Here is a 24,612-nt window from a genome sequence, read left to right as displayed (position 1 = left end):
AAACAAAACAAAACAAAACAAAAAAACCAAAGAGGACACAGCTTAATACATGCACAAATATACCCCAAATTTCAAAACAGGAAAGGTTCAAATGAATGGAAGAATAAACATACCAACTACCGGAGAGCACAAATATGTCAGTTCCTGAATGTGTAAACTCTTGAGATCACAAATAACCTACTTTTTATTTTAATTTGAAATTTAACATAAATTGGGATGGCCCATGGAGTATCTAAACTAATGCTGAGAAAGATGCATTCTTGCACGTTAGCAGAAACAAGAGAAGCAAACGTATCACGAGCTGCCATAAACTACATTGATGATTAGTAACAGGACCTACATAAGTAAAGACAGAAGAAGGTCTGACTCGTTTAAGAAAGGTAGTTACCAGTTTGAGGCTGTACAAACTTGAAATCTTCAGATGTCTTAGCTCCAGGTGCCACCCATGGCTCTTCACTTGAAGCTATATTAGAGAGAGACAGAAGCAGTTGAATGTTTTACGGCAGAGATGGCTAAGTGACTAGAAAAGCCTATACAGCAAAGCTCATATGGGCCAATCAAGAGTCATCATACACTCAGCAGTCAATGTGCATATGATTATTCAGCAACCAGCTAGGTTGTGTAAAATTAACAGGAATGACTTTTAATGAAGGTGTAGGAAATCTAATCAAGTAATATTTTTATTTTCCTTTTTCAACCTACCAACTACTGATTTCCCTTAATTCATCCACTGCGTTAGTGCCTTTAGCTTTACAGAGAAGGGACTCACTCTGCACATGTGTTCTACAGAACTGCACAGTCAGCACCCACTTTATGTGACGCTGGTGATCAGTCCCATGCCCTCACACATGACAGGCAAGTGTCTGTCACTGGGTTACGTCTTCTGCGTGCCATGCGTATTCTTCACACCAAATACAAAGCCCTTTTATTTACCCAAGGTATCCTCTGGTTTTTCCAAAGGGAAGTCTAGTTTTGCCTCAGGAAACTCTGGGAACCTTTTTGGGGCTGGAGTAAAACACACAGGATAGTTAGGACAAGTGCATGTAACAGGACAAAAAAGGTTTGAAAATTTTGAAAGTTGCAAAAACAACAGATACAAGAAAAAAATCAACTAAAGGTAATTGTGTTTGAGAGATCATGTAGTCCAGTCTTGGATTTCACAATACCTTCCTGTCTGTGCTTTTTATGTTCACTTATTACAGCATGGGCCACCATGCCCAGTATAAAATTCCCTTTTGGGCATTTTATAATCAAGTCACTAAATGAGATATTTAGACTTTTCCATCTATATTTTCTAGTTTCTTGAGTTTTCCAACTACATTCATTTATGTAATTTTAAGTATATTTCATTTTAATTCAAAGTACTAAGCACATTGAATTAGAAAATATCTGCACGAAAACTTTAAAAATCATAACGCAACTACACAACTCTCTAAATATGCTCCTCCATTTGTTGACACTTCATTCAAAAGAAATTCTAACAATCCTGAGGAATCTATAGAAATCTCTAACAAGCCTTATCTATCAAGATGAGGCTGTGAGTGAACAAAAGCACAGAAGACAAAAACAGAAGATATCACTGTGTTCAGTCACATAGGATTTTGGTGAAAAGAATAAACTATAATAACAACAACAACTAATACACAATCAACACCAAGAAAAGTTACTGGTGGTTTTGTCACAGGGAAGGCCTCTTTAGGGACCTAGATTATGAAGGTTGTATAAAAATCATACTAAGGAGTTTAGAGTTTATTGTTCACCGGACAGTGATGGTGCACGCCTTTAACCCAGAATTTGGGAGGCAAAGGCACTTGAAACTCTGTGAGTTCAAGGCCAGCCTGGTCTACAGTGTGAATTCCAGGACAGACTCCAAAGCTACAGAGAAACCCAATCTAAAAAAAGAAAAAGAAAAAGCAAAAAAGAAAAGAAAGAAAGAAAGAAAAGGGAAAAGGTTCATTGTTCTGCATTATTTGTCTTTTCTTATAAGGAGATGGATTTGAATAAAGTTGCCTCCAAGGATTTCTATTAGCCATACATAATATTCTCAAAGTAGGATTCGTTGATGCTTCAGTGTTCAATGACTTTTACCTAGAGTGCTCAAAGGCAATTCAGACTCAGGTATTAGAACCGAATGTGCTGGGGTCTTCTCACTGAGGTCTACAATAAAGAAGAATATGGTTAGCAACATGATGGCTTGCCATAACCCCCACCAGGCACAGAATGCTTCAAACTGACTCGCATGCAATGAGCAATCTATGCCTCTTCCAGCAGTCAGCCTGGGAGAGAGCTGGCTCTCCCAGGAAAAGTCACATAGCTGTTAAAACGGAGAGTGTCTTTTAGGTCATCGTCACACATGCACAACACAACACAAGCTGTTCCTTTTCTCGAAGGGAAGAGAACAAACAAGAAAGGCACGATAGAGTCTTCCGGGCGAAACAGCAGTTAACATGAGCAACTGAAATTCTCATTAAATAGCAAGTCTCTTGGTGATTCTTCCCCAATTCAGTTGGCACAAGACTTTCCATAGCTGATGTGGACAAATCCCAGAGAGAGCCAAGATTTCCAGCAGCTCTGGAGGCTGAAATGCATGAACCCAACACAGAAGAGGGGTCAAAGGGGCATGCAGTTAGTGTTTTATCCACATCTGCCTTTGTAGTTGGTCACCAGTACCAAGGCATGGCACTAACTCATCAGCAGAACATATCCAACAGAAAGGAAGGTTAATTCCCAGAAAAAGAAAAGAACAAAGAAGGAGGGGGGAAGGCAGGATAAAGGAGGGGGAAGGCAGGATAAAGCAGGTTTTTAAACCATGAGTGCTGGAGGTTGTCATCATTGCTGTCTGTTAGTTTAAGGAGGAAAGCAGGTCTCAGTATTACCCAACACCGTTTCTGCTGTGTCTAAGGCACTAGACACTGTGGGCTTAATGCTTCTTGAAACTGTTTCTGGAGTCACTGAAAAGTAAAACATAGAAACAACTGTATGATCTGAGAGATAAAATAAGGATGCAACCCAGGCATGACCCGTCTTTCCAAGTTCCTAGGGTGAACCTACTTTCCTAGGTGCCTGCCTGCCTCTCCTTCCTGATCCACCCTTTCTACTTTGGGTTACTTTCTAAGTATCCCACAGAAGCATACCCAGCTCCTTTCTATGAGATCATTTTTCATGGCAATCTGAGTGTTTTGTCTTCTGTCTTCATTATCTCCACAGCTTTGCAAGGGGCCTATAGTAAGTAGGCTTACAGTGACATACAGGAGTTAATGAGCAAGCAGAAAAATAAGAGGGCAGGGCTAAACAACTATCACATTACTAGATTTCCTCTAAACACCACAAACAACCAAGAGAGCTAAGATCCAGGCTGAAACTGTAATCGGTGTTCAAATATTCAGCCCCAGGGTAGGTTGTCTCAGCTGCTCCATTAAAGGCAATGAAGACTTTGGGTAGAAGATTTGGAGAAATATGAACCATGATTACTAAGATTTAAAAATTCTACAAAACCCTAGAATTTTGCAGCAAGGACACACACTCATGATACTGAATAATATGTGGTGGGGATTGCCCAAGTATTTCTGAAGTGGAAAATTCTGAGGAGGGCTTGGCAGAAAGTTGGGAAAGCTGTAGACTCTCGTCAGACATTCTGCCAAGTGAAGAAGTGTGAGTTGGAAAGCTGGGCAGAAGGTTTGACACAGAAATGGATTCATTTCTCCACTGCTCATTTAACTGAGCGCACTTTTCTCTACATTAACTGAGCGCGGCAAAGTTACCAAACAAAACACTACCTTGTAATATCACTCGACTGGATGCTGCTAGCAGCTCAAACAGCTTCCTCCTGTCTTATAAAGGCCCACTTCTTGTTGACAAGACAATATCCATTCTGTCAATACATTCTAGCTCAGTCTGCTTCTTCAAGTTGTTTGTTATGACACCAATCCTATCCTCTCTCAACCAGACATAAGTCCCAAAATTTAATGAAAATAGAATACCACAAAGACCTCAAGCTACAGGAATGTTGTGAATCAAAAGGTTCACTTTTGATGGGAGCTCTTTAACTAATGGTGAGCTGCAGGGAATGCTTGCCACTTGTCTGTGTCATCAACTTCTGGAGAAGGTGGCACTACACTGGCAAAATCTCACTCCTTCCAAGACTAATGTCTCCCCAGAGAATTAGGCTGGGCAGACTTATGTGGAGAACAGATGTTGTGTTTGGTAGTAGCAACAATAAACTATGAAGACACTACTTACCGCATGTTTCTTTAGTTGTTGTTGTTTTTAACCAAACTACTGCATATTCTCTATATTAGGGGTATTAATCTGCAGGGACATTTGTTTCTAAATTATTTCAATGCATTTTCCTCACTATCAAGTTATGGATTTATGATGGGTATAAGATTTGCTATGCCCATCACTTGTGAAGGTAACTGGGCAATGAAGAATGGTCCGCAGTATTCATACACATGAAAAGGCCATGAACAAGGCATGACCTTTAGTTAAGCTGCCTCAGTGTTGATGGCATCTTCAATCATTGTCAAAAGCACACCGATCTTCCATGCTACATGTCATGTCCATCATCCAGTCGCTCGATTTTCATCTGTTCTTTCCCAAAGTGTAAAACCCCAGAATCTCCTATCATTTTATGCTTATGATCAACATGTATTTCTTTTTCGTTCTTTGCTTTAAAAATTGGGTTTGTAGTTCAATTCACTATTTGAAACACAGCTACTTTCTCAGTAGCATCATAGGAATTTCATTACCTGTTACTGGCTGGGCTTCAACGTTTTCAACTTCTGGCGTTTTAGATTCTGCTGCTAATGTAAACGTTTCATTCTTAGCTGAAAAAAGAAAAACAATGTTTCATTTTTTTTGTATTACAGTGTCCAAACTTACTTATTTCAAACATAGTTAACCATGATTTTTATTGATTTAGTTTGTTATTTTGTATGTAGGAGCCTGCCTGTATGTATGTGTACCAGGAGGGTGTCTGGTGCCCACCAAGGTCTGAAAGGGGACTGGGGTTGTAGATGGTTGTGAGATTGGTGCTAGGAGTCAAACCAGAGTCTTCTGTAGGTAGAAACAGTGCACTCAACCATTGAGCAAACTCTCCAAAATATCAACACGCATCTTTTCCTACCAGCCAGGCAACTTAAGAGTTCATTCCTCTCACGGCTAGTATAAATAGAAGACAGACTTCAAAATTCTTCTCTATTAATCCAAGAAATTCTGTAAGATCTTCATTGGCACAAGAGTGACAAAAATCACAATATAACACTTGAATAAATCTCATCAATTTAAAGTTTCTTCTGTGAAGCATAGTTGGACCTGTAAGTGTTCCTTGATTTTTATTCAAGTACAGCTAATTTTTTAAAAGTCAATAGAGAATTTCCATTATTAAAGATGATTTAAAAATTCTGATAGGTTATGACACTGAAAATTTTGAAACCCACAAATAAGATACATAAGAAAGTAGGCTATTTGGATACATTTGTAGCAAAACAAACTGATAACCAAGGGATTTTATTAAAAACACATGTTAACACATATCTTCTCTTTTGGTCTCTGGGAATTTGGTGAAAAATTGAGGGTTTTCTCTCTTTATGCAACTTTTGGGAAACCTTGCTTCTAAAACTTAGGTGTTTTTTCAAAGAGAACACTTCTAAATCAGAATTGTCCAACCTCTGGGAAAGATATTCTCTCAGATTTTAAACTGGAAATATCTCCAAACATTTCCTGAAATTCCCTGGGCCACACTCATCCCCAGCAGAAAACTGATCTACTCTGTGTTCTCAATTTTTTTTTTTTTGAGAATGTGAATTTTATAACCAGCTATATCCAGCATCACTCGTGTGGAGGCCATTTTCTGCTTTTCATTTAGTCTGGACACAACATGTGCTTACTACTTACAGACTTGAAAGCAATTAGACAGCAGGCAGATGTCGACTTTGAGAGTGCACACTTCAGTGGACAAGGTACAGTGTGCTGGCCTCCACTGTCAAGCCAGTGTGGAGGGCTGCACAACATGCTGAAGTGACAGAAACAGTCAACACTGTTCAGGTTTAGTTAAAGAGCAAGAGCTCTTTCTGTAATGACCAACCATACACACCTAATATTGTATGAAAATCCTTTGAAAATTTCTAAAATTTGCTAAGATTCTCTTTCTGGACATCTTTTATATCCACCGCTTCAACTTAGAACCATTCTGGTTGTTAGCAAGTGAAGAATAATTCTGCTCACAAGTTTCTCATGAGCTCTGTGTGTATTATTTTTAGTGTATACCTCAGGAAGATGAACTCTTCACATGGAAAGTGCAAGATCCCCATCACCTTGTGTCCCAACTCCATCAGAGCAATTTGTTATTCTTTCCCTTTTCACTTAGTAATATCCTATGTCTTGGTTTTGGGAACTTCTGCCTGGTTAGGAAACCTCTCGAACTTCAGAACTTTGTCTTCGTATGCCTGTGTTTCCATGACTCTGTCTGTCTGTCTGTCTGTCTGTCTGTCTGTCTGTCTGTCTCCCCCCCATGTGTGTGTGTGTGTGTCTCCCTTGCAGTTCTCCCTCCTCCAAGATCTTAGACTCAGTAGGGGACAACAAACTGGATTGCTTCAGGTTCTTAGATTCAATAGCTGCCTTCAATTGCCAATCACATTAGCCTAAAATGCAATTACAAATGGGGAAACATGGCAAACCATCTTCTCAAGATATAGTTGTACCTTCACACTATTTCTTATAAAGGTATATAGTGTTTCTAAATGTGAGACACCAGATATCAGAGTAGTTAGAAGATGGGTAATATATTTAAATGAGAGTTCTGATATCACTTTCCAACCCATGAGCATTTGTTTACACTTTACACACCTGTTATCTTGACAGATTGAAACACCATCCAAGTATGGCTTAAACCTCAGTAAATTCTTTTTTCTCCATTTTTTTTCTTTCATACTATTTTCAACTCTGTTGTTTCTCTTAACATTTGGCAGGTATGTCCTAGCTTTGGCAAGCCCTTTGTAAGTCCTTTGGAGATGAGTGTGTGCACTACTAGCTTTTTTGTTCTTTTATTCACACCATGTGTTCTTAGAACAAAAGCCATTGCATTTCTTGGTGGCCCATGATCGGCTCTGCTGCAATGGGTTTTTTTTTTTATTTACTGCCTCAAAAAATATGACTTTTCTGAATTGCAGTAATAACTATCATTGGGAAGTTTATTTCTCCCTTGGTAGCATAAATAGTGTTTATGCCTACACAACTTTTCTGAAAAAAAATAGGTGTTCTGCAGGGCAAAATAATTAATCAACAAAATGACTAGAAGCCTACAAATTGGAAGAAAACATCTTAAAGTCATGTTTCACATACAGACTCAGTGTCTAAAATATATAAAGAACTCCCACCACACTCTATAGCACAACAGGATGATTCTGACTGACAGAAATTAATGTGACATTTCAAGATAACAAGCAGAGAGAAGTTAAAATGCCCCAATGCAAAGATATTGCATATGTCTGAAGTGATAAATATGCCAATTATCCTGAACTCATCATTACACTTTATATAACTGTGTTGAACTAAAAATCATAAGTATGTTTAATCACCATCAACTAAAAGCAAAATAAAACTTGATATTCTGAAACTACTAGATGATAAAGAAGGAATGTCAACATCTAGGCATAGATAGGCATGTTTGGAATAGGACTCCACAGTAAATAAAACCAACAAATGGGGTCTCAGAAAACCCAGACACCTTTGTACTGCAAAGAAAACCATAACTCTATGAAGAGGTAGCCCATAGCATATAAGAAAGTATTTTTGAGCTATACATCTGATAGGGAATCAGTGTCTAGAATACATAAGGAACTTGAAAAAACAACAACAAAAGTAAACATTAAGAAAACAGGCCAAGTAAAAACAGAGTTCTCAAAAGGAGAAACATGGGTGCTATTTGTAAACTGCTTCCTAACCAGTTTAAGAGGCGCTCAAAACCAGCTAAGGAGATGGCTCAGTGGTTAAACACTTGTCACATAATGCTAAAGACTTCAGATCCCTGAAACCCACTAAATTCCATGTGGGCATGCAGGGAGGCCCATCTATCATTCTAACCTCAGAAGGCAGAAACATAGGATCCCCAGAGCAAGATGCCTCACAAGACTAATCATAACAATAAGCTTATATTTGATTAAGAAACCCAATCTCATTGAACAACCGGAAGAGTAATCCAAGTTGATTTCCACATCAACCTCAGGCCTCCACAAGTACACGTGTACACACACACACACACACACACACACACACACGCACACTCACACACACACACACACATGCGTGCGCACATGCACCTAGACATGCAAGCATAAATACTTAAACACATGCACACTATATACATATACATGGAAATGGAAAAATATTCCACATCATTAGTCATCAATGATGCACATTAAAACTATCCTAAGAGTCTATCTGCTTCAGTCAGAATGGCCATCATCTAAGTTTCAGATCTATGACAAAAGAGACAACTTTGAGCTCAATTTGATAGTCAAATATAACAACTAGAATTATTTTCTCTGGGTTTCTTTGATGGAGATTTTACTAGTGTTATCTTTTTTCACTTTTTTATTTTATTTTTTCAAAAAGAAAGCAAACTATCATTTTTCATTTTATATACCAATCCCAGTTCCCACTCCCTCCACTCTTCCCGTTCCCTCTACCTTGCCCCAACTTCACTCCACATGCACTCCACAGAGAGGGAAAAGCACATTGTTCCAATGAAGGACCAAGGCCCTCCCCACTATATCCAGGCTGAGCAAGTTATCCATGCAAAGAGAATGTGTTGCAGGAGGTCCTTCTGCTCCCTCAGCCAATAGCCGCTGAGATACCAGCCCATTGGTCAGAAAAAGAGAGAGACTATGCCCCAGTGGGCTGGTATCTCAGCGGCTATTGGCTGAGGGAGCGGAAGGACCTCCCACAACAAGAATGGGTTCCAAAAGACCACACAAGTAGTAGGAACAAATCCTGTTGCCACTGCCAGGGGCCCTGGCTAATGCTTTCTTAATTACACAGACTTTTCCCAATTCTTTCTAGAAGAAGGCAGCAACACCAGACTCAAGCATATTCTCATTCTAATGTCCCTTTAAATACGCTCTTATGGAAAATATGTAATGGTCCCTTATAACAAACTTCGAAGACTATAATTTAAGAAAAGTTCCCTACTTGAAAATTATACCTATTCAAATGAGTACCTTTCAGATACTGACACCTACTTTTCCTTCACATGTGCAGGTACATGTATAAAATAGCTTTCCATACAAAATTGTTGATACTAATGTCTCTGACCCTCCAGGCTCTTCTCTGTACTCATTATTTTGTTCTCAAATGTCTCATCCGCAATATTCCTCACGTAATCTCAGGGCTGTGTTATCCAGTGCTACTGCTCACAGAAAAGCCCCTGCTTACCTAATTGTGCCTTGAGAGCATCCGAAATCTCAAGCATTATGGATGTGGGAAGTTTTACCGTGGAATCATTAAGACCCGGAATAATAAGATGAACTGCAAGGAAATAGATATAAATGTAAGAGGAAGAAAATGTACCAGACAAAATCAAAGAATGGAGAATTATAAAGTAGAATTCAAAGATCGGTCCTTCCCTGCCTTTGGTTAACTTTAGCTCCACATTAGAAATCTTGGCAAAATTCGATAGCACCTTTTTAAATGGGTATCTTCCACATCTAGAGCTTATCACCAGAAATCCTCAGAGTTTGCCCTCACAGGCTCAAAGCCTCTGCATGGGCTACAGCCAAGACAAAGGCAGTGTGTCTTGGTTGGTAGCTTAGACTGGGCACAAGTGAAGAAATTAAACAGGAAATGAAATGGACTGACAGTCACTTTAGCACACTTGCTCACAGGACACATCCCTGCAAGGACTCTCTCATCAAAAGATACCCTAGACTGTCTATCCTAGATATACATTTCACTACTGACTTACCTAGTATTGTTCCTCCAAAGGGAGTCTTCTCTGGGGCTTTCGTTGAAGCCCTGTGGGTAACATTCTGAATCACTGGTGAGATATAAAAAAAAAAAACAATAGTGTGATGGGGATGAACATGGAAACCAATAAAAAGCTAATACCTTTTGCAGTATTAATCTAAATTTATCAATGAACAGAAGCAATTCAATGGATTGGCTACAGAATCAACAGAAGAATCTGATATGCCTTGCTTTACCATCCATGCTTTGGGGGTAACAGAGCATCTCTTTATCCCTCTCCCTTAGTATCCCATCCTAAACAGAGGAAAATCCCATCCGTCTCTACTCTCTATGCATCCCGCCCTTTCCAAAAAGGCAGTTAAGAACTAGCATACAATATTGCAATAACAAGACAATAGAAAATTAGAAACCATAAGCCAGGCTGTAGTGGCATATGCCTTAAATCCTAGCACTGAGGAGGCAGAGGCAGGTGGATTTCCATACATTCAAGACTATCCTGTCTACAGAGTCAGTTCCAGGGCAGCCATAGAGAAACCCTGCCTTGAAAAAAATAGATTAAAAAGCATATATATCTTCAAATCGAAGAATCTTTCAGTGACTCCAGCAGTAAGTGACCATGACTTTAGTGTATACTTAGGATACTGTGTTTCCTTAAAATGAACTATTTTAAGGTTTTAGCTCTTCTACCAAGAGATTTTTCTGGAAACAATGGGGTCATTTTTAATAATTTGAAAACTGGAAATCAAAACAAAACAACTGGACACAGAAATGAAATACAACACTTTAATTTTTAAAATGTGGACATCTTTACTTCCCCTAAGTGACCACTAAATCACAGTTTGCATTCTAAGTATCCTAAATGGTCTCCTAATTGTCTTCCTTGTGTGGGCGAACTTAATTCTAAGTAAAGCTCCAAAGTAAAAACCAACATGTTTAACTGATTTTTTTTTAATGTGACACATGGTACAACTGCTTTGTTGCCGAAATGGTAAGATTTGGCCAAGGCTTTTCACATTGGTAACAGCCCAAAGTATGTATTAACCACGAGTTTACTAACTTACACTAGTTTCTTTGAATGCTTTCCAAATGCCATTGTAAGAAGAATTGAGAAAACAAGCACTGTGTGTTCAACTAAGCAGCTGACTACAGCAGTTGCTGAATACAGCGATTAATTACCTTGCTTGATGATTGTGATTGGGATTAGCTTCCTCGGGACATACGCTGGCTGCAGAGAGAGAGAGAGAGAAGGTCAGTTTTTACATCACTGTTAATTAAAAATGAATCAGAATTCTGAGAGGAGCCCTTTCATGTCTTTAATGAAGTCACCCAAGACAGCGGTTTAGCAGTCACTGGATAGATTTTCAGCACATACATCTCCATGGTACTGAACTTGTTTGTTTACCCCGTAAAGAGCCAAAACCTCACAGAGGCAAGTCTTCAGAACTCTCATTTACTTAGAAATTGCAGTTGAAAGGAACTAAATCCTCTATAGAGGGATAGAGTTCATTTCTGTTTTGTTTGCTGTATGGCCCAACCAAGAACTATCTTCACATTTTCTCTCAAAAAGATGTTGAGCTACATACTATCTTTTAATACCACTCAAGTCTGACTATTTGAGCATGACCTACTGGTGCTGCCATTATTGCTGATACTACAACCACCATGAACTCTTAGCATTACCATTTATTGCCTAAGACAGAAGAATAGGTTCTCAGAACTAGATATTTCTTAAAATTGAAACCGTATTTAATCACCCTGCACTGATCTATAAATGAGGGACTCCCAATCTGAAGACAGTGAGTGACCTAGAGGATGCCATGCATGATTTGTCTCTCCTTCGCCCCAACTGTCTCTGGAATCTGGGATGTTTTGATATCATACGGTGCCTAGGGACAGGCTTAGACTTAAAGTGGAATCACTGACAGACCCAATCACATGGCCAAAGGTAGAGAAGATGAGAGAGGTGTGAAGAGAGATGATGAGAATGGCAGAGAGTTCAAACAGGAGGATTAGAGTTGAGTTGTTGAAAGAGTAAGAATGGCCAGGTTTTGGCACTTGGTTTAACTCATGTACACTGAGTAGACACATGTGCAGACCTACCTGTTTTGAGTGTGCACTGAATGTCAGACATTGGTAAAATAGGCATTCACAACCATGAGTAAGAAGTGTGGTGACACCTTATCATTTTCAGAATGGTCTAATAAGACACGGTAAAGAGGGGCCATAGCACCAACTTTACACTTGTCTAATTACCACCCTGTATTATGTTTAAATACTAAAAAAAATTACTGTCATTGGATATTTATTTTTAAAGGATGAGCTCCAGTCATTGACCCAGTAATTCCTCTTACCATGCTAGCCTTTCTACTCAGTCAGGTACAGATAATCATGTGTGGGGGCGCATTTATTACTACAGTTGAAAACAACTTCATTCAGTTCATGTTTGGGTTCAATAACCTGTAGTTCAAATGGTTTACTTCTATTATAACAGCCTGAAAAAATATGAAGGCTACAAATATAGACCCACTTACACTATAACACATTTTTATAACACACACACATACATACATACATACATACATACATACATACATACATACATAATAAAAACAACAGACTGGGAGGAAAGACATAATTTTACCAGTAGTTATTACAAATTGCCATTAATTTTTGTGCATATACCTTTACTTTCCAAGTTCCTTAAACAAGTGAGTTACAATAGTTACAATCAGAGAAAACTGTTTTCACGTTACTTTACCAGTCACACAAGCTTCCACACTGCAACTTCGGTCACCTACCACTGGTGGACAGAAAAATGACTGAAAAATATCTTTGCCATATTTTTTTCCAAGGCAAGAACAGAGAAACCATACAAATAGAAAAGCACAAGAGAACAGCACTCATAGCAAAGACAAAATATTGTCAGTTCTGAGCTCACACTGGCAGAAAGATCCCTTCTGGCTTCATCACTATGGCACGTGCACACAGTTCCCACTGAGGACAGACTGTCCCTGCCACTCTGTCCTGCTCCATGCCCCCACCCCTAGCAGCCCTGACACTACTCTGCTTGTTCCGTGCATGTCCTCCCAGCCTATGTCTCCACCTCCCACTGCTAACGATGTTGTTGCCACGTTCAAACAGCTCATTTCTTACAATTCATAGCTTTAAATTTATTTATAAGTATGTCATGCTTATGAGATACAATGTGATGTTTTGATTAAGTTATACAATGTGACTGGCCATTCTTATGGTGAGACATTTTAAACATATTTCAATAAAGTTGATTGTTGCTTTCTGGTGTGTAATAATTCTCAAAAACTTCTTCCTCTTGTCTAACTGAAGCCTTAACATCCCCCCTCCCTTGATGTTTCTCTTCCCACCCTTAGCCACCACTCAATTCTCTATATCCATGAGATCAAGACTTCTGAGAATTCTAAATGCCAATAGAGCACACTCCAGTTACAGGAGAGCCTCCTGTCGGAAGCCTGGTTAGCTTTCTAGTCCTAGTAGGGCAGGGCTGTGGCTACAGTTACCATGACATCTGAGTATCTGTCCATTTGTCCTAGGAGTCCTATCATAATATTTTGCAGAATGTGAACTTTCTCAAAGACTAGCACACTCTAGGTGAAATGTCTACACGTGGCTGTGTTGCTCGCCTTTGAATTGAATCACACCAATTTATAGTTCTTACGCTACAGTGATTTCTCACACACAAACTTTTCTTTGACAAGTGGAAACTATTCCACTCATCACATGAATGGAAAACAGTTTCTGTTCTGAGTCCTTGCTTGAGAACTGACCAATGTTTTATTAAGTTGATGACAAGAATATAGGTACAGGGTGTGCTGCCAAAATAAGGAGATGATTTAGCTGCAGAATGCATTTCTATCTAGAGCTGTAATTGTTTTCTTTCCTAATCTGAAATCCAGAGACTAAGACTAGGCCAGTGAACAAATATCTACATCTCAGTAGATAGGTTTTTTGTTTGTTTGTTTTTTGTTTTGTTTTGTTTTTTTCCAAGACAGGATTTCTCTGTAGCTTTGGAGCCTGTCCTGGAACTGTTTCTTGTAAACCAGGCTGGCCTCGAACTCACAGAGATCTACCTGCCTCTCCCTCCCAAGTGCTGGGATTAAAGTCGTGTGCCACCACTGCCCAGCTGTTTTTTTTAAGGGTATTAAGAAAGTACAGAAAAAAAACAAAGTACAGCTATTCAGTATATCTACCAAAGACTAAAGTTCCCACCAAGAGATCCACACTGTGGGTCCTTCTCCTGTGTCTTATGAAGTAAAGTGGAAGGAAATATGTCACCTTAAATCACCAGGAAACAAAATGTGATAATTCTTAAGATACCAAAATTTAATCAATTATAGCCCAATTTCACTTGAGTTTTATGTTCAATGCTTTAATGAAAGAAAGAAAGAGAGAGAGAGAGAGAGAGAGAGAGAGAGAGAGAGAGAGAAAGAAAGAAAGAAAGAAAGCACTATTCTTCCCTTGTTCTCACAGGCTTGGTTCCTATGAACACTGAGGAATGCATGCTGAGCCATGGGTATGGATTTATGGAGCTAGGGCTTGGAATATGGAGCTAGGGTTTAGGAAGGAGATAGCAACATGCTTTCAGGCTGCCATGCAGTGTGGGCTAGTGTTGTCTATAGTTTGAATACGTCCCTCAAAACACACATATTAAACGCTTAATCTTCAATACAATAGTATGCAGGCATAACTAAAATAGGTGACTAGGTCATGAGAGATCCCCCAGGAGTGGGTTAGCCAACAATACCATGGGCTTTCTGATTATTCATATTGTTTTCTTGCCAACTTGACACAACCTAGAGTTATCTGGGAAGAGGATCCTCAGCTGGAAAAATGCCTCTATCAGATTGACATGGGTGGGCCCAAGTCACAGGGACCATGTCATTCCTGGGCAAGTCGTGTTGAGTAGTCTAAGAAAGCAGGCTGAGCATGCCATGGAGAGCAAGCCTTCCTTAATGGTTTCGGCTTCCATTTCTGCCTCCGGGGTTCTCTTTGAGCTATTGGCTGACATCTCTTGGTGACGAACTGTAATCTGTGAGGTAAAATAAACACTTTCCTTCTCAAATTGCTTTCAGTTTCAGTATTTACCACAGCAATAAAAACCCAGCTAAGACACCAATAATTAAAAGCCAACTTTGTCCTCATCTTCCTCTTTTCCTTTTGCTTCCTGCCACAGTACAATGTATCCTGAAGTCTTTTCTCAGATGCCAGCTCCTTAACCTTAGACTTCCCAGTCTTTAAAATGATATAAATAGTATATCTATGGTCGTTATGAATTACCCAAGTCTGTGGCATCTTCTTATAGCCATACAAAACATCTAAGTAAGACACACATAGGTGCAATACTGCTGTCCACTGGCAGCAATGTTCTTAGGCAGTTTCTCTGCTGTCCATCTTAGCTTTTCCACTTGTTAACCCCCAATATTGCTGGAACATCCATCATCATATCACGTCCTTCTGCAATTTCTATCCTCCTCTTTTAGCAAATGTTTTCTGAATGTTTACAACATGTTAGGAGGTGAATATAACCCTTACTGCTCTGGAAGAGATAAACCACCTTTTTCTCAGAAAATCCTGTCTCTTTAAAGACATCTTAGGTTGTACTAACCTTTAACAGGGTGCTATAGCCATCACGCTATACCTTTACCAGGGCAATCACAGAGTATGAAGTTGGTCTTGCTCAGTGTGCAAATAACACTGAGGTAGAAGGGAAAAGCCAATGGAGATAAACTGAGGGGGGAGGGTCTGTCCTGTTCTATTATTGTCATGACTAGAGAAACCCTTTGACTATGTAGAAATAAGCACAGCAGAAGCAGCAACCACACAAAGAATGTTAAATTCACCCTTTGCCCTATAGCTACGCCCTCCTGATACAGTACTGAAAGTTAGCTTTAATTAATATCAGTGCTAATCAGGAAGGCTATTCTTAGAAGATTTGTTCATTTGGCATTTTTCTTGTATCAGAGAGTCCATTGAGGGTTTAATTTTAATTTCAGGATCTGGGATGTTGTAACTGTCCATTTGGGGAGGAGCTAAGGGGTATTCAAAATCTAATTTCAAGGACTCAAGAGCCAAACCACATGAGAAGTACTTGGTCATTTTAAATTTTGCTTTTAATTCATTTTAGGATGTTCTAATGAAAGTTACAAAACATACTGTTTCAGTCTAACATCTGGTTCAAATTGACTCTAACATGCTCGATTTTTGAAAGTCTTCAAGTTTCTGGTTAGCTGAAATAAGATATAAACCCTCTGGTGTGTGTGTGTGTGTGTGTGTGTGTGTGTGTGTGTGTGTGTGTGATGTTGTGGTCAATGTTTGTGTGTGCATATTGAAGCTTCTGTTTAAGAGAACAGATGTTAATGAAGGGTGCTTACTTTATAATTTTAACATGTAAGTGGGACCATAAGGTAATTCTCATTGTTAACTTCTCTGATCAATCTTATACTTTACACATTCATACCATTTCAGTGAACACCCATGAGTGTGTATTGGAGTGACAGATATGGACTTCATCCCAGCTGCAGTAGGGTGTGGAATATGTGGGACTGGACATTTGCTCAATTTTGTTCATAGCAGCATTATTCATAATGGCCAGAACCTGGAAACAGCCTAGATGCTCCTCACCCAAATAATGGGTAAAGAAAATCTTGTACATTTACACAACGGTATTACTCAGTGGTAAAAAAAAAAAATGACATTTTGAAATTTGCAGGCAAGCCAAGCACTGGGCTGAGCTCCTGGAGTTTAGTTGAAGCGGGGAGGGGAGGTCAAGAGCATAATGGGAAAAACCACAGAGATGGCTGACCCAAGCTACTGGTAGCTCATGGACTATGGACCTGGGGAACCTGCATGGGATCAAACTAGACCCTCTGAGTGTGGGTGACAGCTGTGCAGCTTGATCTGTTGGGGTGGCCCTGGCAGTGGCACATGAACTGGGATTTTGAAATCCATTCCTTATGGTGGAATACTTTGCTCAGCCTTGATACAGGGGCGGGGGGGGGGGAACGACAGGAGGGGGTTGGTTCTGTCTCAAGTTGGTTTGCCACACTCTTTTGACTCTCTAAGGAAGGCCTTACCCCCTCTCAGAGTGGATAGGGGGTGGAAAGGAAGAAGGTGGGGAAATAGGAAAAGGGGAAGAAGGGGGAACTGGGGTTGGTATATGAAAAGTAAATTTTTTTTAATAAAAAATATGGAAAAAAGAAATAAAAGATTAATAGGAAAAGTACAGGATAAGGGCTCTCAAACCCAAAATAATAATAATAATAATAATAATAAAAAAGACTTAAGTTCACCACAAAACATGGCTGGAATGGTGCTATGGTTTGAACACACCCTTCAAAACCTGTGTTAGAAACCTTCAGTGCCACCATGTTAAAACGTGGGGACTTTAGGAGGAGACTATGAGGGATCCTCCATGTCGTGAGTGCAGCTTTCTTAAAGTGACTTGATTTTGAATGGAAAATAAAAGGGTAGAAATAGCATCATAGTTTAAAGGAAAACAGATTCTCAGGAAAGTTGCATCGAATAACTTTACATTTCAAAATACATTCAACTGTAATACATACTTCACTAACTGGTGTTGTTTATTAAATACATTAGATTTAAGAATTTTTAAAGAGAAAATGTGTTTAAATATAAGTCATTGATTTTTCAATAAAACCTAGTCACAAGCATTTGGTAATAGATACTTATTTTTGTAAAAAATGTAATCTATTGTGGTCAAGAAATAGATAAAAACGTTACACTAAAAATGGATATCATAAAAAGGGGGTGGGATATAATCAAGGACACCATGAGAACACAGCCTACAGAATCAACTAACCTCAGCTCAGAGGGGCTCAGGGGGACTGAAGTTGAGATGACAATCAGGAAGCCTACATGGGTCTGACCTAGGCCATCTGCATATATGTATGGCTGTGTTACTTTGTATCTCCGTGGGACCACTAGCAGTGAGAGCAGGGACTGTCTCTGACTCTTTTGTCTGCTATTAAGTCCCTTTTCCTCCTACTGGGTTGCCTCATCCAGCCTTAATATGAGGAGATGTGCCTAGTCTTATCATAACTTCACAGGCCATGTTTGCTTCATATCCCTTGGAAATCCTGGCCCTGAAGGGAAAGGAGGAGTGACTGGGGGAACTGTGGTCAGAAAGTAATACAGAAGAGAATAAATATTTTTTATAAAGGAATATAGTAGATTCTGAAAGGAGAAAACCATCATGAATATCATGATAAATATTTTCTTTATTGTATGCATTTCAAATGATGCATTTATGTTATATATGAAAAATCAGAGTTTTGTTTATGCTTATTCTTCATTATTTTAGAGGTAAAGAAAGGAGTGACATCATTGAAGGTACTTAGCAACTGGTAAAACAAAGATACTAACTAATCAGAAAAGAACCTCCCTCATGTCCCCGGCACAATTTGTGTGGTCCCTGCCAACAGAATACATGCCTGCATATATAAATTTAAGTATACAATATGATCAGGGAGATAAGATGGGGTGATTTAATGTACAAACATTTAGCCCAATTATTATTTATTTTTTGAAAAGGATACCTAATGTTAAAATACTTTTCCTGTATCAAATACTTCTTTTAGGAGGGTGCTAAGATATTTTGTGGTTTCAAAGGTTTAGACATGAGAATATTGAATGAAAACCGTCTTCAATGGGTCTTTTACTTAAAACTGAAAAGCAAGACATTGCATGCCTCTTGAGACACTCCCTTTCATGATCGGTCTCAGAGAAGACACGGGTGGATACTAGGGCACAGGCTTGGTCTGGACTGAAATGCACATCTGAAATATCATATCAACTTTCTGATGGATTCTACAGGACCACATCGCACGGACAACGGCTGTCCTGTGTGGCTCCTGTGCAGCTTTCCCACAACTCAAGGCTGCCTGAGAGCAGAAGTCACTCCATGAGACACTTCTTTGCTATCCAGAAGATGTTCACAAAGAGTTTCACAGAAGAGCTCTGAAGCTTCTTTTCAATGAACTTGGGTTTTCCTTTGGAAATAACCGAGAGTTTTCAAGTATAGCTCATCGCAGCTGGCTAGATTCGGGGGTGCTCCACCTCACACATGGAAGTGATACAACTTTGGCTCTGTGTCACAGATGTAGGAAGCTCCTCTCCAGCCCTATCACAGCTGTTTGTTACAAGGAAGAAGAAATTAAATTTTGCTGTGGCGAATAATCATTCATCTTTCCCAATCTCACTGAGAATGCATCCTACATAAGGTCTTCTGACAAAAATAAATAAAAATGATTGACATACAGAGCTGAAAGAGAAGGATGAAACAGCAGCTGTATCCTGCTGTTTCTCTCCTGCAATGTAGCAGTTTTGTTTTTTCATATGTAATATTGACTGATCTCAAGAGACACAAAATCAAAGAGACTTTAGGAGTATCATTATTCAATCCATGCTGCTAGGCCAACTGACTGCTTAGAAAAGTGCCGAGCCTTATTGGACACGACAGAGAAGGAAAACCCATGGAGTTTAGAGCTTAACTGTTGCAAAACTGAAAATTATAAAGGGAGATGTATATTCATCTTTTGTATGAAGAGGGAAAGGCCTTGAAAACTAGAGCACAACTGACGGTATGATGAAGTCTAATCTCTGGATACAGCACATTTTAAGATGAGACTCTCAACAATTGCCACCAACAAAGTTGATGGCAAATGTAAGGGAAAAAATCTAGATGACATTACAAAGGACTCTTTGTCTATGTCATAGACTAAAGACTCTTTAGTCTATGAAGTCTTTAAACTAGTCAGGAAAAAAAATCACACACTTCCCAATTAACAAAGAGCCACAACTAATGGCCACTAAATGGAAAACAAAAGCAAAGATAGTACCGATTTATCAGTATTCATAGAAATGGAAATCATTGTAACTTTGAAACTATTATGTTAAGCAAAATGTTAGCAATAGAAATACACACTATCAATAAGCAGGATAAACTCTTGTTACCTACTTGAAAGATCGTAAGTTGGGATAATCATCTTAGAAAGAAATTTGCCCATTAAACTAAAGTGATGTGGGAGTGATTTCTTATTAATAAAGAAACTGCCTAGGCCCATTTCATAGGCCAACCCTTAGGTAGGCGGAGAAAACAGAACAGGATGCTGGGAGAAAGAAGCAGAGTCAGAGAGTCGCCATGATTGTCCCACTCCAGACAGACGCAGGTTAAGCTCTTTCCTGGTAAGCCAGCTCGTGGGCTACAAAGATTAATGGAAATGGGTTAGATTAATATGTAAGAGCTAGCCAATAAGAGGCTGAAACTAATGGGGCCAGGCAGTGTTTAAAAGAATACAGTTTCCGTGTAATTATTTCGGGTATAAAGCTAGCCGTGCAGGCGGCCGGGTGCTGGGGACGCAGTCCCGCCGCTCGTAATACAACACTAAAGAGCCTTAAAAAGTTAAACTGTTAATAGAAATTTAATTATATCAAGTTAGAAATCAATCAGAGATAATTAAAATGCCTATAATCTGGAAACTGAGCAATTTAATGAGTGTAAAGGGAATTCAGTGAGTGCAAAGAAGACACAAAGGAGCAGATCAATGTACTTAAAGAGATAAACACCTCAGTGATGCCCAAGAAACACAAACCTATGGCGGATGGGAATGATGAAGAAAATACAGAATTTAAAAATGGAATTCAGTAAAGACATAGACACAATGGAGAGAACTTAAGTCTGTGGAGATGGAAGGAAAATGAAGCTCTAGTTACTGAAATGTAAAGTGATACTGAGAACACACACCACCAAAATCAACATCAGCAATAAACACATATAATGACCCCAGTTCTACAATTAGATGACACAGGCTTGATGTAGGTGGGTCCTCTTTCTATGTGTGCTTTCATTGGTTAATTAATAAAGAAACTGCTTGGCCTGATAGGTCAGAACATAGGTGGGTGGAGTAAACAGAACAGAATGCTGGGAAGAAGGGAAGTGAGTCAGACTCCATAGCTTTCTTCTCTGAGATGGACGCTGGTTAGAATCTTCCTGGTAAGCCACCACCTTGTGGTGCTACACACATTAATAGAAATGGGTTAATCAAGATGTGGGAGTTAGCCAGTGAGAGGCTAGAGCTAATGGGCCAAGCAGTGTTTAAATGAATACAGTTTCCGTGTAATTATTTTGGGTAAAGCTAGCTGGTGGCTGGGAGCTGGGTGGCGGGAAGCGGCCTTCCGCTCCTTCTACACAGGCTGGCTAAATGGATCAAAAAACAAAATCCACTTATCCATTATCTACAAGAAACACATTTGGCTTTAAAGATAGACACAACTTTAGAGTGAAAAGGTGAAACAAGGCCGGGAAGAAAGCAGGCATCACTGTCTTAACAGCTGACAGCTAACAAGGTAGGCTAAATCAAACTTTAACTAATCAGAAAAGATAAAGGTCACTTTACTCTAGCTAAGGAACAGTTAAGTAAGAAGATAGTACTATCCTAGCCCAAAATCTGGAGTATCCACTCTTTCAAAAAAACCCTTCTGTACATAATTTTATAAAACACATCCTACTGAGATATTTTTTTAATGTCCGTTGTCCCTCACTGTTAGAGAATGCAAATCAAAGCAGCTTTGAGATTTCATCTTATGTCAGTCAGAACAAAAGGATCAAGGAAAAAACCAGTGAATGGTAAAACAGATACTGGAAAAAACGGAAACTTCATTTGCTCTTGGTGGAACTGCAAACAGGTCCAGCAACTATGGAAATAATTCTTAAAATGCTAAAAATAAATCTGCCATATGACCTAGCTATGCTGCTCCTTGACAGATGTCCAAAAGACTTAGCATCTGACTCCACAGATATGTGCTCAGCCATGTTCACTGATGCCCTATTCACCATAGCTAGGAAATGGAAACAACCTAAATGCCCTTCCTTCCACTGACAAATAGGAAATGAAAATGTGGTAATATATACACCATGGAATACTATTCAGTGGGAAAAAATGAAATCATTAACTTTGCAGGTAAGTGGATGGAACTAGAAAAAAACTAGTTAGGTACCCAGACCCAGAGAAACAAGTGTGACATGTTCTCTCCCACTGGGGGCTCCTAGTTCCAAATCTTCAGATATGAGTACATATTCTGGAGTAACTATAACTATAAAGAAAGTAAAACGGGACCACTGTTAAGGTAAGAGAGCTGGGCGCAATAGAGATGGGATAGCATGGTCCAAGTGACACAGTCAATCAAGTCAGTATCCAATTCCTAATTCTCTCACCCTGGTGCCCCTTCTATCTGCTCAGCAATGTAGCATGCTTGAGCATGTGATATGAAATGCTAATACCTCTTCCACTGATGGCTTTAACAATGTCTTACATTATCCATGACTGATTTGAAGGATTCCTGGGGACACACTGGCTGAACTGAGAGAAAACGGTGAAAGCATGTAACCCTTCAAAGCATCAGTAAGAATTGGAAACTGTAAGGCTCAAAACACACACAAGCATTTACTGAACTGAGCAAAGGCTGGGCACGTTTCAAAACCAAGCTGACTGTTTATCATTGCAAACACAGAACAATTTGGACTTTATCAGTGGACCTAGAACATGTAGCTATCCATAAGCTCTTAAAGTGTTACATAAAAAACAATCTACAATTATCTACAATAATAACGATTGTTGCTCTTCTAAAGGACCTGGATTTGATTCCCAGTACCTGCACACTAGGTGGCTCATAGAGCTGCCTTTACCTCCAGTTCCAGGAATCTGATGCCCTCTTCTGGCCTCCACAGGCACCTGCACACATATGTTGTTTCTCTCTCTCTCTCTCTCTCTCTCTCTCTCTCTCTCTCTCTCTCTCTCACACACACACACACACACACACACACACACAAATGCTCACAGGCAGAATGAACAAAATCATAAAATACTCTAAAATATTCAAATACCAGAATTACGACATTGACTCTTTGAATTGGAGAGCTTCAAACAAACTAGGGTTTGGGAGCTTATTTCTATCATTTTCAAAACAAAAGGTAGCTAATTCCTAAATCATTGAGCATTTCACCCAGTGTCCAGTAGATAACCTCAGTACCTCAAGGTAGGGTGATCTCCTACATCTAAGTAGAAACATAACACAGCTATGATCGTTTTTAAAGATAAATCTTAAAAAAAAATAAATAAATCAGCACCTACCACTGTGTGGACCTGGTCATAAGTGCTTTGGATTTTCCCATTTACTTTGTTTTTACCTGAAAATAAGAAGGAAATGGCATTACTTTTATTCTTCTTATTACTTAATTCTAGCTCACCATGGGGATAATTCCAAGCTACATTCTCTATTTCGGCATGGAGCTTCATTTACTATCATTTGAAATATTCATGTGTGAGTACATAGGTAAGGAAGAGACGTTCAGGGCTCCCGTAGCAGGCTGTGTCCACCTCCACTGCCTAGCACCCCATGTGATATTACAAATACTGGCATTGCATTTGTTTAGCTCATCTTCTGTTCATACATCAAAGATATATTTTAAAATACTATAATGACTGGAGCCACCATGTTCATTACCTATTTTCAGAAAAATCACATTATAAAAAATTCTGAAATATCTATTCATTTTGTATTTTTTTAAACCCTAGAACATGTTAACTATTGGAAATGAATTTATCTCATATTATACAGCTAGTGAAGTGACTTAAAGTAGCCAATTAGAAAAGAATGAATGCTATATTGGATCAAGGGGATACTCACTTCCAACAATAGTCTTATGGTTGAAAATCTTGCTCCAAATTCCACCTTCTACATTGTCTTTTACACCAAATTCATATACCGTGTTGGGCTTGAGATTTTCCACAATTGTTTCAGTAGCTGGACAGAGTTGAAAAATCCATTTCTTTTCTTTATCTTTTTCTCTATATCGAATTGTATAAAATCTGTTGAATAATAAAAAAATGATGTTTGAGAAACACAGGGATATGCAAAACATAACTCTAAGTTTCTAAGATTCATTTTACTTGCATGTACATGCAGCTCTACTAGTGTATTTGCACATGTGTATACAGGCACATGTATGTCTGAACCCAGAAAACACCACTGGATATTTCAGGACTAAGGTTACACACGTTTGCAGGATGCATGGCTAGCTACATAGGTGCTCGGATCTGCACTCAGGTCCTCATGAATGGCAGTTAAGAGTTTTTTTGCTGAGTCATCTCTCCAGCTCACTCAAGTTTCTTACCACACAAGAGACTTCAACCAGAAGGCTCCTTTAAAGGTTTTGCTGTCCAGATATTTTTTAAAGCTTAAGAGAACATGTGTGCCTTTGTTCTAAATTTTAAATCACAAGTCGGCTTGCCATGTAGCAGCACAGTTAGGTGGCAACAGAACTTCAGAATTCTCAGTGCAATTATTAGTCATTTAGAAAAGTGAAAGAGAAGATGCTAGAGCCGGGCGGTGGTGGCACACACCTTTAGTTCCAGCACTTGGGAGGCAGAGGCAGTCAGATCTCTGTGAGTTCAAAACTAGCCTGGTCTTAAGAGCTAGTTCCAGAACAGGCTCCAAAGATACAGAGAAACCCTGTTTCAAAGAAAGAAAGAAAGATGATAGATAGATAGATAGATAGATAGATAGATAGATAGATAGATAGATAGATAGATAGATAGA

At 39.1% G+C, this 24,612-nt stretch overlaps 1 protein-coding gene across 1 annotated transcript in view; it reads right to left on the bottom strand.

Annotated features, from left to right (window-relative positions):
• The window catches only part of Abi3bp (ABI family member 3 binding protein), a 219,320-nt gene that overhangs the window by 92,793 nt on the left and 101,915 nt on the right, over positions 1-24,612 (bottom strand). The window contains exons 5-14 of the mRNA XM_026788609.1: positions 23,701-23,882; positions 23,145-23,200; positions 11,140-11,188; positions 9,962-10,033; positions 9,433-9,525; positions 4,749-4,826; positions 2,877-2,951; positions 2,089-2,157; positions 934-1,005; positions 389-463 (exon numbers count right to left, since the gene is read on the bottom strand). Of these exons, the coding sequence (XP_026644410.1) occupies positions 389-463; positions 934-1,005; positions 2,089-2,157; positions 2,877-2,951; positions 4,749-4,826; positions 9,433-9,525; positions 9,962-10,033; positions 11,140-11,188; positions 23,145-23,200; positions 23,701-23,882 (821 nt within the window). The remainder of the gene's footprint in view (positions 1-388; positions 464-933; positions 1,006-2,088; positions 2,158-2,876; positions 2,952-4,748; positions 4,827-9,432; positions 9,526-9,961; positions 10,034-11,139; positions 11,189-23,144; positions 23,201-23,700; positions 23,883-24,612) is intronic.

This window comes from Microtus ochrogaster, chromosome 2 (genome assembly GCF_000317375.1).
Source record: "Microtus ochrogaster isolate Prairie Vole_2 chromosome 2, MicOch1.0, whole genome shotgun sequence".
Lineage (NCBI taxonomy): Eukaryota > Metazoa > Chordata > Mammalia > Rodentia > Cricetidae > Microtus > Microtus ochrogaster.
This window is presented reverse-complemented; position numbering and strand designations above follow the sequence as displayed.